Consider the following 18,462-nt stretch of genomic DNA (forward strand, 5'->3'; position numbering starts at 1 on the left):
CGGAATACCATACCAGAATGAATGGATAGGGTTTTCCTGTGGTATTTATCTCTCTCTCGCTCTCTCTCTCTCTCTGTGCTGGTTCATCTCCCTCATGGCCTCTGACTTGCACAGCTGCTCCTTGAGAGGTTGTTTTTTTTTGAAGTTCTGCTTATAGCATTTGTCACATACAGTAGTAGTCTAAAGGGAACCTCTTGCCATCTAGATGATGAAGATCTTTTTGAAATAAACAGTAACATCCTGTGAATGGAAATACCTGCCTGCTGGTAGCTGATAGTGTGAAGCTATCCATTCTTTACTTTTGAGAGAGGGTGGGGGATGAAGTGGTGTTTTAGATCTCAGGAAGACAGACAACACATTTACCATTATATTTTTATCTTTGGCATGAGTCACCTGAAAACTTCCAACTGCTGTTTGGGGGAAAAGTATGTGCAGTTCTAGTACTAATAATTATAAGCAGCAGATTTCAAGGAAAGAGAGAAGATTATGTAAATAACTGAGCTCAGCTACTGAGATATTTAAGATCCTCATGCTTCTAACATAACTTTAGTATTTTTCTTTGCTGTGGATAATTTGAAGTCCTTTGTCACAGTAATAGGGAGTGGAGGGAAGGTATTTGAAAAAGACCAGGAGGAAACACTGGTGCTAGAATGTTGTAGTGGCTTCTAGTAAAAGGAATAAAGAAAATTGCAAAAGTAAATTAAAAAGTACATAACAGCATGCAGTTGAACTTGAAGAGTACAGAATGGCAATTGTCACAAAAAAATCTTTTTATTCAACCTTTTGCTTTACTGATGTTACTGATACTGAGCTGGGAAGAAAAAAATCTCTTAAGGCAGTTGATAGACAGCTCTCAGTTTCTACAAAAATGAAAAGATTTCAGTGAATTTTCCAGAAAGCCTTTACTCAGGAGCGTGAGCATTGCATCAGTGTCAGGCACTGTACAGACACAAATGTTGATACCTGGCTAAGACTGGTAGAGGTAGACAGGATTCATTCTGAAGCTTGGAAAAAGAAAGCATCAAGTAAAAAAGCCTGTATACTTTTTTTTTTTATTGTTAATTTTTTTATAGACTCTTTAATGAGGAAGATCCAGTTCACCTGACCGTATCTACAGCTGAGTTGGCAGGAAGGCAAATGAGGATTATAATCTAAACCTTTCAGTAATGTAATCTGCTCTTTCGGGAAACTTGTGAAGACGCCACTGTAAACGCTACATTTTACTTAGGGTCATGTTGTCAAATGAATATGTATGTGTTACCAAGAGCAGCAATTAGAAGTATAACTGGCATGGATTAAACCTTATCCTATGGCACTGAATTCAAAGAAAAACAAATGTCAGTGTCACAGATAGCTTGGCCACTTTTTGGTATTTAATATTAAGTTTTTAAATCTGGAAATTGCCAAAAAATATTGACACTTGCATTTTCTTTAAATGCAACCTGAATCTATAATATGATTGAGTAATTATTACAAAGGAAAAATTAGTATGAGACTTTAAAATATAATTTTATACAAATAAAAATTCAGTTAATAAATTTTATAAGAAACTTTATTTAAGCTGTCTAAATTCATATACGAAATTGTTTAATACAGAAATAAAAAGTCAGTGTGCTCCTATTCTTCCAGTTTCTCTATCCACATCCCCCTTTTCTCCCCCATGACATCCATGACATGCATCTCAGAATGAGATAAAGACAGAAGGCTTAAAATAGCTACTTTCTAACAACTGTATTGGTCTATATTATGAAATCATCAATGAAATGGATGGCTTCTGTTGAAAAATGAACAGCAATGTTTCTAGTTCTAGTGATTTCTTTATTGTTCAGAAAGTGAGCATGTTTAAAGACCTTTAAATGTTTTCTGGCTCTGTGTGATGCTGTGTGGATATGTGGGCCATATGGACCCATATGACAGTAATGGACAGTAGGAATTTAATTTGCTGTTGGATTTTTACATTACTGAAGGCAATAGTTTGTTTCTAAACTTAGCAATATTCCTGTGTTTCAGGAGGAAAGTGGTGTGGACAGTTGTGGTGTGTTCTGCTGTCTGTGTGGGCTGGCTGGGCTGGGTCTCGTGGGGTGGCAGTGTGGCTGCTGGGACAGAACTGCCTCAGGGGCTTGCACAGCCAGACTGATGATAGAGGCCCTGCCCGTTCTGTCCTTGACCCTGTTGCCATGATCATATTCTTGTGCTCTTCTCCATTAGCTTGTGATCGTGTGGTTGCACCAAGGTGACTCTCCACCATGAGTGAGAGCAGGCCTTTGTTAGGAGCGAGAAGGGAGTGGGGGAGCGCTTTTCAGCATGGGGGGACGCAGCAGCAGCGTGTACTTGGACTGGCACTCTGCTGCCTTTGGCAGCCCTAGCTGCCCACTCAGACCTGAGCAACAGCCAAGGTGACAGCTGTTACACATGCTGGTTAATGATTAAATCTGGTGTAAGCATACAGTCTAGGTAAACAGGAAATACTGCAGAAAAAGAAGGACTACTACTCACTCCCTGATGAGGAGGGACTTGTGCAGAGACATGACATGATTCTCTCAAGGTAGAGCAAAATTGTCATAGAGGAGTTAGCTATTAAATTTGGACTCTTCTGGTCTGAGAGTAATTTAACTTCTATGTAATTTTGCTATGGAACTGCTACTTCATGGATTCATAAGGTTTTATAAAAGACATGTGAGGAGTACACATCAGAGGATACCTCCTTTCTCTCCTTTCCTCAGTGACAACCTCCATACCCAAGCAGATGTTTTTCTTTAAAGTTTATTTCCACCTTTGCTTTCTGACATCAGTACAAAGTACACTGACCTTAAGGTTATGCTGAAAGATGAAGCTGTTGATTTGTTACTCTGAAAGGGGAAGTTCTTGGGAATGGCTGATGTGGATGAGTTAAGGAATCACTTGGCTCAATTTCTTTCTCAAATTTTTCTTTAAAATGTGGAAAACCTGCTGTTTCATCTCTCAAGGTAATCTGATTCTTATTCATGAACATCAGCCATGAAGCATGAGTTCCTCAAGGTGAAATAAATTAATATCTTTGGCTTTCTCCTCCAAAAGTAGTCTGTCTGCTCTGAAGTTACTTTTATGTCCTTGCTGTTCTCTTAATTCTTTTTGGATCTACGTATTTAACCTTCTAAAACACTTTCCTCAGCTCTTTCCAATTTCTCCTCTATTAAAACTTATGACAGGTCAAAGGGAGAGCTGTTTCCATTGGAACTTGAAAATGGAAAGTGAAAAACAATTTCATTGCATGTTTAAGTTTTTTGTGACATAGAAGTGAGTTTTGAGGATTGATTAAATAAAAGCAGCCCCTTACTCAACAGATGTCATCTCTTGTGTGCTCAAGTGTGCTATTCTAGCTTCAGCTTCTGACATACTTTAAAAAGTTTTCTCTTTTCTGAGCTCTCTGGAGTCACAGCAGAGGAGAAGATTTTTGCTTGTGAGTCATCAGTCTGTTGTTGAGTGCCAGTCTGCTACACGTGCATAAGCATATTGGTATGTAATGGCATTGCACCAGTGTAAATGAGGGTTCAGCTGAGAACTGCAGGAGCTGCAAAGCTGTTATCAGTGAGCATGAGGTCCCCTGGAGGTTCTTCACTATTCGTTTTCATCCAAGAGGGATGTGAATTTCTGATTCTGTGTGGGTTTTTTTGAGCAGGTGCTAAAGAAGGTGAGGTTTTACTTGCCCCCCACTGATGCAAAGTCAGGGAGGGTAATGCTGTATTGTTATGATGATGTTTTGTAAAGCTTCTGGAGCATAAAACTTGGTTTTCTTATATAATGAAGATTAGGCTTTAAGTACATTGTTAAAAGCTCCCAGGACAAACTTAATTCTTCTGTATGACTTTGTCTTATCCACATAACTTTTTCAATTTAATTTGTGGCTTGTACTGCTTGATATTTTTCTGCAGGAAGATTTAGGTATATATTTTTAGATCAATTAAAGCAAGAACAGGAGCTTCCATCTAGTTTATAGGGACAGACAATGGAATTCTAGAGAGCTTACCAAAAATAGAGATCTTTGCTTGAATCCCGTGGTTTTGGGTGGTTTTATTGTTTTGTTTTGTTTGTGTTTGGTGGTGGGTTTTTTGGGGGAGTTTGTGGATTTTTTTGGTTTTTTTTGTTTTTTGTTTTTTTTTTTTTTATTTTGTTTTGTTTTGTTTTGTTTTTGGTTTTTTTTTTTTTGTTGGGGGAGGGAGTGGTGTGTGTTTGGTTTTTGTTTTGTTTGTTTTGTTGCATTTTTTTACTTCATGTATAAGGTGCATCTTAAGAAAGCAAGGAAGTTCTTGGTGACAGTTATTTTTTCTGGTAGACTGAAAGCTACAGACACAGAGCTCATCTGAATCATTTTAAATGCCAGTTTGTTGATCTCCTCTCCCTCAACTCTCATAAAAATCCTCCCAGAGTACTTATCTTCTAGTTTTATTAAATCTTTTTGCCTTTTGGGTTGTATTTTATGTTTACCATTGAATGTTAAATTTTGAATTTCATATGCTAGTCCTTCTAACCATTTTAAGGAGGTAACATGAATTTGAATTTGAAAATTACAGTAATTTTGGAGTTGTGCTGTAACAGGGGAATGCTGAATCTGAAGACAGTTTTATTTTTTATTCAAAATACTGCTTGAAAAAATGTCTTACAAGTTTGAAGGCTATGCAGTCATAGAAATTACCTGAATAGAGATTTCTTGGATTGCTTTACTACTTCCTAAAACAGAGAATTAAAATACTGTAGAAGTATTTCCCACTGAGATATTCCCTCATAATAATGCTTACTTTTACCGTAATTTGATGTGCTGCTTAGCTTACTTAGTAAAGTATTCATTGGCTAATCTATGAATGTTTTTGGTCTTAAACATACAGGTCTTAAACACAAATGACCTGGTATAGCCTCATTTTGAAATCAAAACCCAACATTACTCTGTAGATTTTTCACCCCCACATTTTTAATTAAAAAAGCCTCACAGCATAAGTTGTTAATACTTACAAAAATATACCACACCTATTATAAACGTAATTGCCAATTAAATTGAATCAATAATTTGCGAGAGCCAAATTTTGATGAAATATCAAAGTATAAAATTTATTTCGCGTTTGAATGACAAAATCTGGTTCAGCCATGAATCGGACAGAGTCTAGCCTGGGACTAGGCTCTGGGTGACACACATACACAGCTCTGAGCCCCTGTATGCGTCAGAGTGGTAGTGGCACACCATAGCCGTGTCCGAGTCCAGTTCTTATACTCTTTTTCTTGCCACAGGCCAGGATGTCCTTTGTCCTTTTCTTAATCAAGTGAGTCCCAAAGCTTCTCCGGTCTCAGGATAAAGCTGTCAGATGGAAGATGGTCCAGCTCTCGATGTCTCGGGAATAATTCATCAGTTTCTTGTCTCCTGCTAGACAGAGCTTGAAAAGCCTTGATTGCAATACACAAAACCCGGTCCAACCTGGTCTGGGATGATATACAAGTTAAACAGTCCCTTACTGGTAATCCTTTGCATGTTAAGGGATTTCCCAGAAACAGACCACAGGTCTGAATGGATTATTATCAGTTATGTCATCTCTCCTGGCTATCAGTAGCCAGGTATGCCACTAATGGCTGACTCTTTACTTAGTTAAAATTTCTGAAATCCTGTGCTGCTTCCCCTCCCTCACATGTAAATGTAGTCATGCTATGTGTGGTATGTGTCTGACAGCAGATTTCCCAACCCCTGCAAGCCGCTTCCCTTAGCTTGTTGGGGACTTGCCTGAACAAGTCTCCTGAGATAAAAACAGACTCTTAATCTTTTATAGCTACTCTTAATTTATCCTATTATTTTTCACATCTATAACTATATTATACTCATCATATTATTTTTTTTTCTCATGAATTTTGACACATTCCTCACGACACCTAAATCTGAAATTGTAGGAAAGGAGGGAAGATGACAGGGAGTTCTGTTGGGGCCACACAGAGACTAGTTGAGTTAAGAAAGCACGTTGTGGTGTTAGGAGATCACTGCAGTTCAAGGAAGTGGTTACAATTAGAACAATTGATCTGCATTCCACGTATGAAAATAACTCTTAAGGTGTGTCTTGAAATGTACTGGAAGGTTGACAGTCTGCTCTGTTCCTGTGATGTCATACTACAGAGTTTCATGTACAGGCAAGTTACCGGCTAGCAGCCATCGTAAGTTGCTGTGTGACTGTTCCTGTTGACATCTTCGCTTTGCCTGTCAGGTGACATATTTGTTAGCAATGACTGAAATGTGCTGATGTCAGCCTCAACTGCTCTCAGCCTGCATCTACAATTCAAACTTTCGTAGTATGGCTTCAAAATTGACTTAATCTGATTTGACAAGAATGCATTTAGTACATCTTGAATTCAAGGTCCACTTACTGTCCAAAATGTGACTGTCTGTAATCTGTTGCAGTCAGTTCTTGCAGATATGGAGAAATTGCTAGATTAACCTGCCAATTGTACTATATTTTTCTTTGAAAATTTTGTGATAGGGATGTCAGTGGTTCACTTTCAGCAGAAATATTTCCTGAGGTAATTCCACCAAAAATCACAAATTCTGCAGTCTTTTTGCAGTATAGTGACAAATTTCGGCTGGTCCTTGTGTGATATGCCAGAGAAAAAAATCCTGCAGCTGTATTCTTGAGATGGAAGTTCTTAACCTTGCTCAGTGCCAATGTTGCAGCATTATGTTGCATCTGCATCATTTTATCACACCTTGATAAAAATAGATGCAGAACAGAAACCAGCGCTGTGTGCATCAGCCTTCCCTACAACACACAGTTCCAGCAGAGGAAATGCTTTGAGACTCTCAAAGATTTTAAGTGAGGAATGCAGAAGAAGGAGTTGTATATTGGAAACACACTACTGTCCCTGCAGTGGCCTTTTATGAGGACTTCATTATTTCTGTTTGGATTGCCAAGCAAATTGTATTATATTTGCCATCTGTATGGCAGCTGTCTTCTGTTAAGTGGGCAGTTTTCCTTATCTCTTCCACACCCAGTCCTCCCTTGGGTGAGACATTTGCTTATAACAGGCTATTGAATGTCACTGCATGACTGATAAGAACGATAGCATCCCATTGTGAGATGCTCTGCCCAGAGGGAGGAGCCAAGCATTCTACCCAGATATAATCTGGAGATTCTGGAACACCAGCACGCTTCTCCACTGGATTTCTCAGAGGAGCAGCTGCCTCTTCCATTGGACCTTCAGAAGAAGACTACACCTTTCTACAGGATCACTGCTCCAACAGAACCACACCTGACACTCCAGGAGTACTGCAGCCACAATTCCAATTGGACTGCTACCTAACCCTGACCCACAGGGAGTCAGGTTGTGTTCTAGCTCTGTCAGTGTTGTTTTAGTTTACTGCATTGTTTATTTTATTTTTCTCTGCTAATAAAGAATTGTTATTCCTGCCCCCATATTTTTTTGCCTGAGAGTCCCCTTAATTTCAAATTTATGACAATTCAGAGGGAGGGGGTTTACATTTTTCCATTTCAGAGGAGGCTCCTGCCTTCCTTAGCAGACACCTGTCTTTCCAAACCAAGACACTGTTGCATACAACACAACTTGTTTCCACTGCTGTGCTGGCTGAATTGCTTTGCACTGAAAGTTGGTGATCTGTAGTTATAATATTTTATGAAAATCCCTTTGCTAGGATTTTCTTCTCCTGAGAAGCTGAAGGGCCTCAGCTTCAAATGTAAACAAATTGTTATCTGCTACTGTGGAATGCAGCAGGTGCTTTCTTGATTGGTTGAAGTGAGATGTTTCTACTTGGTGACCAATTGAGGAGGCAGCAGCTCTCCGACTCTCTGGGAGTCACAGAACTTTATTATTCATTCCTTTCTATTCCTGTCTCGCCTTCTGATGAATCTTTCTCTCTGTTCTTTGTAGTATAGTTATAGTGTGTTTTTTTTAAATGTAATATATATCATAATATAATAAACCAGCCTTCTGAAATGGAGTCAAGATCTCTCCTTCCCTTCACCAAGTCCTAACTGCCCTGAAGACCACCGCATCAAATGGTGACCCCAGACGTGCCATCAGTGAGCCCTTAGGGTGTCTTGCTTTGATAATTGCTTATTCCTGAGTACTATAGAAGTGGTAGATTCACAGCTGCAGAGTTCTGAAAACCATTTAAAAATGAATGTTGTAGAAACAAAGTGGTAAATAGGAATGAAAAAGCATGAGACTGAGCCCCCCAGAAGTAGAAATCTTCTCAATCCTTCTGTTTTTCAGGGATCTTCTTTCTACTCTTGCTTACAACTAACCATTTCAGAAAGAAAGTACATGTGTAGGTTTCTAGAGGCAAAGCCTTGCAGCTGTAAAAAACTGGAGAATGTCACTAAACTGCTGTATTTGAGACTTTACAGTTCTTTCCCTGATGCCAGTTGTGGCTAGTTTGCTCTTGATCCATGAGATGTGTCTGTGATTAGCATAGGGAAGGCCAGTGCTCCTTATCCGAAGAGCTGTTCAGCAAATAGTCTCGTGGCTAGTAACAGCAGGGTAGTTTCCCTGGATGTTGTGGGAGAGGGATACCTCATGGCATTGTTTGGGGACACACACTGATCAGCTACCCCAGTGTCTCCATCCCCCAGTTTGAGATGAGATACGGCTGGGCTCTTGTAAGCGCACAGAGTGAAAGTAGCGAATTAAGTCCTGAGCATCTCTGAGGAAGCATTTCCACCTACTGCTGGGACACCACTTTTCTTAAAAAGTATTGGAAGCTCCTGCTGGGCTAGAACATAGTGATGAGAAGCAGAAAGCATCGGGGAACCTGACTGATGTTGGAACTTGAACATCTCCTGGTAACCCAGCTTCCATGTACTAGTGTGTTTGTCAGTTTGTTGTAACCATTCCCTGTGTGGTATGACAATAACATCAGTTTCATGTCATTCTGAATATCTTGGGTGTATGTTGTCACATGTGGCTTTGATAAGCACAATGATGTGCTGAGCTTATCCTAGAGCAGTCTGATGCTCAAATCCACAGGGCACTCTGTGGTAAACTGCTTCCTAATATTACAGAATGAGAAGGAATGACCCAGCCCTGTTAAATTTTTTTGTAGCAGTAAGAAAGCTGCTATCATAGAGCAGAATCATGGCATACCCTCTGTTCATGCCAGGAGTGATGGAGGCTGCTTTTTCTGCTCTTCAGAAAGAGCAAGACTCAACCAAGACTGCTTGGCTGGAAAAGAGAAGGTGGTTTGCAGTTAGCAGCTCAAGCACAGTGACACTTCAGCAGAGCTAAACAATGGGAAGTTAGGGCTTCAGGGTTACCTAGCAAACCATTTGTGTGTCTGATAGCCAAAATGTGTACCTTGAAAGAGGAAAGAAGGGCTTGCTCCAAGAGGGGTTCTTGGATGCAAACCCCTTTTGCTTTAAGAGGGGTTCTTGGGAGATGACATGATACTGCTTGGCTAGGAAGGCAATTTTTCAAATTGATAAAAAAGTAAATGGTGACAGAAACAAGCCTAAACTTTCACACAACAAAAACACTGTAAAAGACATGTCTGTGGGACTGTGAAGTGCAGTCACAACATTGGAAAGAGGTCTTGTCATGTTTTAGAAGTTGTAGACTGGTTGCTGTAGTTTTTTTGGTGAGTACATAGGAACACATGCTGTTTAGTTTGGGAAGGGTGTAAATGCTGTGTAACTTCCCCAGCTGATAAAACCTAGAAATAGAATTTCTAGAATTTCTAGAATTTCTAGAATTTCTAAAAGTTGGTGTAGTACTTGAGAAAAGGGGATGATGGCAAGTGCTGGTGTACATATTTATCAGCTGAAGCCAGTATTTCATTATCAGCATCCTCATATGTTCCTCCTTCAGCTTCAGCTTCATACTGCTGTTTCTTTGCCAAGAGAACATTTAGGCTCTCCCCATGCAGTCTGCCACTGGACTGATGAAATCTGCTCCTCTTGTGAGTATGTAGAAGTGTGCAAGTGTGGATGCTGAGGAACAACAGTATATAGAATAGGCTGAGATAATCCTTTATCAATATTAAGCGTGGTTATTACTAAATTTTGCAGAATAGAATTGTCGCATAATTTTAAAAGATTCAAACCCTCTACCAAAAAGAAGCAAAATACTGAGATAGATAAGTATGATGATTTAAAAGAAACAAACTATATACATTTTCATAGTTCAGGCTCATTAAAATTCATGGTAAACCACATCCAGATATGACTAGAGATGGTCAAAGAAGAGGCTGATTGAATGGTGGAGGGGTTTTGAGATATGTTTGGGGTTTTTTTATTGCTGGTATAGGAAGAGTATATATTTGCAGTAGTAAGTACTTACAAGGGTGTTTTGTATCAGGATATTAATATTTCCATAAACTTACATATGATTATTATTCTATTATTTATAATTGAATAATAAGGTTGTCTGGTATCAGAGAAATTAGGGCACTTGAATTTGGTTTGGACTGTTATTTGACAGCTGAGTGGTTTATCACCTCATTTCTACTATGATAGAGTTTTTCAGAATGCTGGAGGCCTAAAACAGCTAATGTGGGTTGTACTGATCCTCTGCTTCTTGGTTTACATAGTTTTAACTGTCTTGGTGACAATTCAGTGCTGACTGTAGCTTCCTTGTTAGAGAGAGCTGATGTGCACTCTTGGTCCGACAAAAATAAACCAAAATGTGATTGCCTGTCTTAGGAAGTGGAGGGTGAAATTCTGTGACTCACCATGGTGTCCTCCCTGACTCTTCCTGATGTGCATGTCAGAGAGATTTAAGACTGTTTCTTGACTCATCTGAAACCCTTTCAACCTATGCATATATGGTCTTTGCTTGTAGGGAGGCAGGAATTGTAGAAATCATTCAGTACCCCTGAATCTGCAGAGTGGTCAGCCCAAAGAAGATCTCCCTATTACTGTCTCTTTCTGTCTTTCCTCCTTTTTTAAAATATCTGAACATTTGATGAAGGTGTTTCTGGAATTATCTTCACTGTGTTCCCAAGAAGTAGAAATATCTTTGCTTTACAGGTGGAGAACTGAAGTGCAAACAGATTAAATAACTAGATGACACCAGGTCTTAGACTCTGAGGCACCTTAGCCATGAGGTAATTTTTGGTATTTGTCCTTAATTTTGAGAATTTTCTGTCATGTTTTTATAAGTATAACTAATTAAAATAATCTTTACTACACTTGCAATTCTAGATGCTGGCTTTTAATTTTTTTTTCTGTAAAGTTCCCTTCTTTCTATGTAGTTAATTCTGTTGCTTCCAGTGATCTGTTTGGCAGCCATATCATCTGCATGTCTGATAGTTAACTGTTTAGTAAACCCCACAGACATAAGAGTGTGTGCTGACTGTAATTATGGTTGTTCAGAAATTCAGATTTAAACCATAGGTGTTTGCTGAAGCACACCTATGATTGTTTTTCATTTAGCCTTTTGAGGAGGAGAGCATTAGGAGTGACCTGTAAAGTGATTTAAGGATATTATAAACTTGCAGTGCTATGTGCTCCGGTCATTGAAATAACTAATGCTACCAAGGGTAGCGTTAATGAGCATATATTCTTTTAAAGATAATGTTTTTCCCTTTCAACTTCCTGTGCACCTGAGTTCAAATTTGCCAGCTTGCACTGCATGGGGTGCTCCATCTCACACCGTTATGCTGACAACAGATCCATCACATGGATTAACTGAAGCATGAAGCCAGATGGGTGCAGGGAAGACTCAGGAAATGCTTGGGTGTATATGTATTGCAAAGCTCTGAATTCTTGGCACCTGGTTTTTATTTACTATCATTTAAATAATGATTTTAAAGAAAATTGTGTGTTTAAAATACAGGAAATAAACAGAGTACTTGCCAGTTCTGGGGAGGAGCCTGTAATGTCCTTGCTCTGACAGAGACCTGCTAATAGGGTGATTCATTTAGATAATTCAGCATGTAAATATTACAGCAGATTAAGTTTTCCGTCTCACTGAAGTCAGCATTTACACTGAATAAATGCTTTCCAATTCAGTATCACAGCAGTAGATTTGTTTAGACTTTGAGTGACTGACTTGAGAACTTCTCTGTGCTGACCTCCATTAAACCTCCCCTGTACCCCAAAAGGTGTTTTAAGGATGAGGGAAGTTACAACTTATGATGACATCTTTCCCAAACCTGTCAGGATTAAAAGCTATCAAACAAAACTTGAGTTTGGTTTTTTCCCCAGTTTTTTTGACTAAAAATAGAGAATCCCTGAACTCTGTTACTCAGGTCTGTGAGTATGGCACTGGGGTGTCCCAGGGAACAGTTGAACATGAGAAAATGGCTCTGTATAAGGGGTAGCATTTCTGTCAGAGGAGTATATTGTTTGAGATTCTTCAAACCAAAAAGCTGTGATGGCAGGATAAAATGCTCCACTTAACTCCCTTTTGAAGATTGTGGGTTTTGGACTCTGTTTTCCACAATTAGAAATTTATGAAAATGAAACAAAACCAGATAAACTTATAAGGGCTGAACAGTATTTTTTTTTTATGTATGTGTTTCAAACTCTATTTTATGTAGTCTATTTCCTGTAATAAAGAGTAGTCATTTATGAATATTTTCATCTTTAAAAGGTAAAGAAAGATTGTGTGCTCTAAGTCTGATTTATACAGATTTGTGTTATTTCAAAATATCAGAAACAAAATATTAACTTTCCAGTGGAAAAAAACAAAAAAACAAAAACCCTTTTCTATTAAAAAAAAGGATTTTCTGCAATTGAATTAATACTTTTTTTTTCCTCAAAAAATACGGCTTAGTCAACTGCATCTGTGATCTGGAATGGATGGCAATAGCTAAGTACGTAACTGTTTTAGAAGAATGATTGTATCCAAGTTTTCTTAAATACTTAGGAATTGCACCTTGACCCTTAATAATGCCATTTGCTGTGTAGGCCATTGCTGTTGACTTAAAAAGATACTTGGTAAAATATGGCTGGATGTGTTGTGACATCAGGAGAACATCTAAATATGTTGAGTGGCCTAAACCAATGCAATGAAGTAAGTCTTAAGTGGTGATTGTTTCACGTGAGTGCCCAGAACCATGGAAAACTTCATTATGACTTTTTAGCTATCTGTTGAATAACATGGTGCCTTTACATAACACAGTGGTACTGCAGCCACAAAAATCGTTAATTAACACCTTGAAAAGGTGCTGTGATCCTCTTGGGATGCTGTTAAGTGCTGGCAAAAAGGTACTTGAAGAACAATCAAAGTAGGATAGAATAATACTAATACTTTTTAATACAGTTTTCCTCTCCCCACCCCCTGGCATTTGTGGTAATGAAGCCAAGGTTCAAGCATCATGGTATCTGGAAAATTACAGCATTTTTATTAGATGTTTTCTGACTTGCTTACCATGTAAAGCAACACTTCTGAAATTTAGTAATGCTGCTCTGCTTGCCAAGATGAATGAAAATTCAGTGATAAAAATGGGAGATGGTTCTTCTACACTTTCTCATTAGCTGGTTTGCTAAATAAACTCAGAAGGAGAAGCTAATCTCTAGGCCAGAGTAAATAGGCAGCATAGCTGTTAGCATGGTTGGCTCATTCCACAACAGACAGCAAAATGCTGGATTAAAAATAGTATTGCCTGATGTGAATTCTGACGCCTGATGCAGATGATTGACAAAATATTTAACTTCCAAATATATTGTGCATCATTTTATAACCTTTCAGAAACAGAGGGAAATGCTGGGGCCATTGCTTTTCCTAAATGTGTTTGTGTTAGATGACCTATATTAAACTAGATCAGTGGGAGATTTTCTAAAAATATTTTGCACATTACTTCAAAACTGGTTAGAGTAATAGTGTTTATGTGTATTTTTAAACATAGCTAAGAAAACTTAGATGCTTGGCAGACATATACTGTACACCCACAAAACATTCTTTTGTACTGTGATTTCTTAATTTTTACACTGAACATCCCAGCGAAAATCCTGTGCCGTCACTGGACGGTGATAAGCATCAACGTGAACCACTAGGGGGAGCAAGAGTTCAATTATTGTAATTAAGTGTAGCGATAATAATTAATTAGTACCTCTTAAGCGCTGAATATACCAGTGAGATCTTTTAGTTTGACAACCTTTATAAAATAGGCTGTAGGCTTTGTCTGCCGCTTAGGGCATTTTTATCCATCCTCTAGTGCTTGTTTGTAGTGTGATTATTTTTTTAGTTAGAAAGGCATATAACACACAGGATTTACAGTGATAGCAAATACTTGTGTTACAATGGATAAGAGAAAAGAATTTAAAACTGCTTTTCTGCCTCTTGCAGATTGAACCCATAACTCTGTATGTGAGGGGAGGACATGATAGAATTTGCTGTTCTTACACTCTGATTCCTCATTAAAATCTCTTTCTGCTGTAGAAATGATGTAGCTGTACACTCTATGACAGATTATAATTTTTTTTCTTGAACTCCTCATATCTTTTTTGCAGCCTTTGGGAAATGCTGCAACAAGCTGCATTTGAGCCCCTCGGTGCTCAGCTATATCATCTCCTTGCTCCTATGAGAGATTTTCCTGCTTGTAGAACTGAGGGATGTTTATTCTGTTATCTATACATCACATAAAAAACTCTTATTTAGCTATTTATCTATGATAGTACCTAAATTGTTTGCCTGATACTTGCCTTCCAGATTCTGCAATATGTATGTATATTATGACTGGGGGGTGGTTTTGTCCTTTGGTATGACTTGATGGCTAGCAAGGCTGTAATGCAAATAAGGCTGCTTCATCCAATGATAAATTAACCTGTTCCTGTGGTTATTTACCTCTTACATCTTGTTTGCTAGAAAGGGTATCATATTTTTTTCCAGCTCGTTGATAGCAATTTTAACTTCTGTTAGATGAAAAACATAACCCTGTATGATCTACTAGAAATGTTTAATGTGCAATTACTTTTTCAAATCTCTAGGTGAGTTTTAATGTTTTCCTTATGCATAAATTTTTCTGTTGTGGTAGTGAACTTATTACAATATTGTTAGGAGATAGGTGGAATATTTTGCAAATGTCTTTATATATACTCAGCTGAGATGGCTATTGGCCAGACTTGAAATATCCCTTGAAAAGCTGCCCTACCTGAACTCAGTGCTGGAAGCAGCTGATATCCTGTTTGTCCTTTTCAGGGTGCATTACGGCATGACAGCTTTGTTCAGCCACTGTAATAACTTCCAGTTATTTCAAGACACTTTGAAAATAGCAATAATTGAATGAGCAGCTTCACCAGTTCCTTTGTTAGTCATTGGATAATAATTATCTGGCTAAAGAGACTCAAGTAAACCAAAACAAACTCCTCTCAAGGGATGTGTTAGCTCAGTTCTAATGTATCGTTCTTCTAAGAGGTTGATTAAGTGAGAAGCATCTCTTTGTTGCTAAAAGATGTGATTTCATAATCTTCCTGGCCCATGAAAACAGAGAAGGTGCCTCAAGGTTTACCTGTTTTTTTTCCTGGTTCACAAATTTACTCATCTTTTTTAGTATGAGGCCTATGCTTTTAAGATTTTACTAGTCTTAGTATCACTAAGGAACTCCTTATTGTCTGTATTGGTGGTGGTAACCTGCATTCAGTGTATAATTGTCCAATAAAGTTGATGAGACTTGAGCATTCTGTAATGCCTTTGGGCAGTGACTTCTCAAGATTTTCATATGTTTTGAAAAATTCCAGTGTTTATTAGTGTAATTATCAATCAGCATGAAGATGGTAGATTAGATAACTTTTGCATTGCAATATGTGCAAAATACTGATTTAGTATTGGTATGGCATTGTGGTTTTAAACATGCACTTTCAACTTCCTAAGTAGTATTTTATGGTGGTACTTAAAATCAGTACTCAGAGTTATACAATTAAAAAGTTACTGGGGAAGAATTTTTGTTGCTGTTAATTACTGAAATAAATGTTGACATTTTGATTTTTTTTTCCTCTTATATGTTGAATGAGACTTTGCTAAGGATGCTTTTAATAAGTTTGCTTTTGGAAATGTAATCTTCTTCAAAGCAAGGATAAATTAAGCACCTTTTCTGACTTGAGTGATATGATGTTTTTTTACTTCAAGTGAATATAAAAGGGAAAACTTAATGATCCTTATCACTTGTTTTGTTACATGCTAGCTTGTGTAACTCTTTGTGATAAATAAAAGTCGTCACCCAAATTCTGCAGTAAAGCATCTCCTAAGAGATGAAGTTGTGAGCTGCTTGTTGTTTTGCAAGTGGCTGTATAGAGGACAACTTAAGCAATAAATGCTGTTAAGAACAAGTTTGCAGGTTCCTAACTTTGTTGTTTTATTTATTTTTGACAACTGCAGAATACTGTTTTAGTTGGATACTGAAGGAAATTTGCTGAACATGCCAGTAACGTTTTGTTGCAAGCAAATTATAGCTAATTGTCAACTATGCATTCATTAATATGACATAGATATGTTCCTAATAATTTGGGGTTTTCATATTTTTAAGATGTTATCATATTTATTGGTCAGGTTTTTTTGTCCAGTTCTACATGACAGAGGTAAGTAAATTGCAGTGGCTTACAGAACACGACAGAATACATCTGTTGATCCCATGTTTTTAAATGATAAGCAGCATTATCAGTATTGATAGTGAAATAGGCTTCAATTTTAGGGACAGCTGCTGAAAAAGAAGTGGTCCTGCTGCCCCTGCCTCTCTTCCTGACCCTTCATTCCAACTGTATCCCTTGTGTTGGGGCTGGTCCTGGGATGTCCTTCATTGAGCTGATTCAGCTCACTAAATTGGGAGAGAAAATGTCCTCTTAGATGTCCTGTGTAATACTAATAAGCTTGTTAAACCTTACCCTCCCTTGAGGTCTTTGCTTTGAAATCAGATATTTCTGTGTCATGGAAGGTCACAAACTGCAGGCACCACTTTGGAAGTGATGTCATTTATTGACAGGCATTGCAAAAGTCTTCACCACCATTTACATGTTTGGCTCTTAAAGGATAAGGCCTCTGCTTTTTATGAAGCATCTAATTTGTCTGAGGTTGTTGTGGGATGATGCTGGACTTCTTACAGCTCCTCTCTGCATTTTCATACCTTTGTCAAAGTCTCTGTAGTGCCTTAATATGCATGTGTCCAGCAAGCACTTCAGAAAAATAATTACTAGAGTCTCCTTGCTTTCAAGCCCATGCTATAAACAAGACGACTGATTAGCAGGACTGTGTGTGCATGTAATTGTGCACAGAAAGCCAAGATGAAGTTATGTTTGGATCTACAGGTCATGGAATTTGGGAAGCTATTGCTTGTGAATAGTCTGTACAGGATCTAGAGATTGAGTTGCAAGGGATTTAACCATCACTGTTTGAAGTGAACAGTGTTCACTGTTGATTGATATGTATCCTGGTTGTGGCCACTGTTAAATTTTGCAGGAGCCAGAACGGGGCATAGCTAGGACTTGAAGGTCACCTCATGTAGCCTTCTGGGGATGGGAGGAAAGGGACTCTTTTAGGTTGATGGAGGGAGTAATCAGGTATTCTCAGGGGTATGAGAACTCAGATGCAAATAGTTATTTTTTGTACATTCTTTATTATTAGCGCTGTTACTGTTCATTTTTAATGTTGTTTCCAGTAAATTGTTCTTATTTAAACCTGTGATCTTTATGCTTTTTATCTCCAGTTCTTGTCTGCATCCTGCCACAGGAGCATGATGGGGGGGGGGAGGGGGAGAGGGAAGTGAGTGCCTATGGTTTGTAGAGTCTCAGTGAGAGCACTAAGTTGGGGAACACAATTCCTAAAACCATGATCCTCTCTGTTGCTATATATGTGGACAGAGACAGTTGCCTAGAATTTATCCTTTCTTCTATCCTATTTTTTGTCTTTCTGCTTTTGCAAAAATCCAGCTTTTCAGATAGTGAAATCTGTGGTGAAAGCTTTTGGTATAATCATGCCTGGTTGACACAGAAGGGTTAAACTTTTTTTCCATCAGAATTTGTCTACTTGTAAGCAGCAATCTTATTTTTTTCTGGTGGGTCTTTGCCAACATTATGATAGGCCAGTCTTGCTTAATTTTTAAAAGCTCTTAGGGTATGTTTCAGAATTGGAGACTTCACATCATTTTGATGAAGTGGTAGAGATTTTCACAAAGAAATCATGAGTTCAGTTTCAGTCCTGGGCTTGGAACAGAAAAGGTTGATAATTTTTGGCCTTAAAGTGAAATAAAGTTTGAACTCCATGTTCCATGATCACCCCACAAGTTATGTGCTTGACTGAATTATGGGACCTGAACTGCTTTTGTTACTCTTAACTGCCTCTTAGGTAGAGTAATGAGGCAAGGGGAGAACCTGCAGGGCAGTGAGGACACTGAAACTTCTCCTTTGTGATAGGTGGAAGACTTTGTTTTTAATCTTTAGCCAGCAACTGTGTTGCTGTTCACAACATCAGTTACATATAATTCTCTGGTTTCATGATTGTGTACATCAGAGAAGATAAAGTTATGGAGTTCATGGAGGAGGATGTGTCTCTTGGTACTTAGTAGAGATT

General features: G+C 38.2%; 1 protein-coding gene across 9 annotated transcripts in view; it reads left to right on the forward strand.

The window, feature by feature from the left end:
• Nucleotides 1-18,462, forward strand: part of MAST4 (microtubule associated serine/threonine kinase family member 4) — a 292,655-nt gene that overhangs the window by 167,049 nt on the left and 107,144 nt on the right. Inside the window, exon 1 of one of the 9 annotated variants that reach the window (XM_038123733.1) lies at nt 7,943-11,062. The exons of the other annotated variants lie outside the window; for them this stretch is intronic. Coding sequence (XP_037979661.1) covers nt 11,058-11,062 — 5 coding nt within the window. The 5' untranslated portion in view covers nt 7,943-11,057. Of the gene's footprint in view, nt 1-7,942; nt 11,063-18,462 lie in introns of those variants that run through there. 9 annotated transcript variants of the gene reach the window in all.

This window comes from Motacilla alba, chromosome Z (assembly GCF_015832195.1).
Source record: "Motacilla alba alba isolate MOTALB_02 chromosome Z, Motacilla_alba_V1.0_pri, whole genome shotgun sequence".
NCBI lineage: Eukaryota > Metazoa > Chordata > Aves > Passeriformes > Motacillidae > Motacilla > Motacilla alba.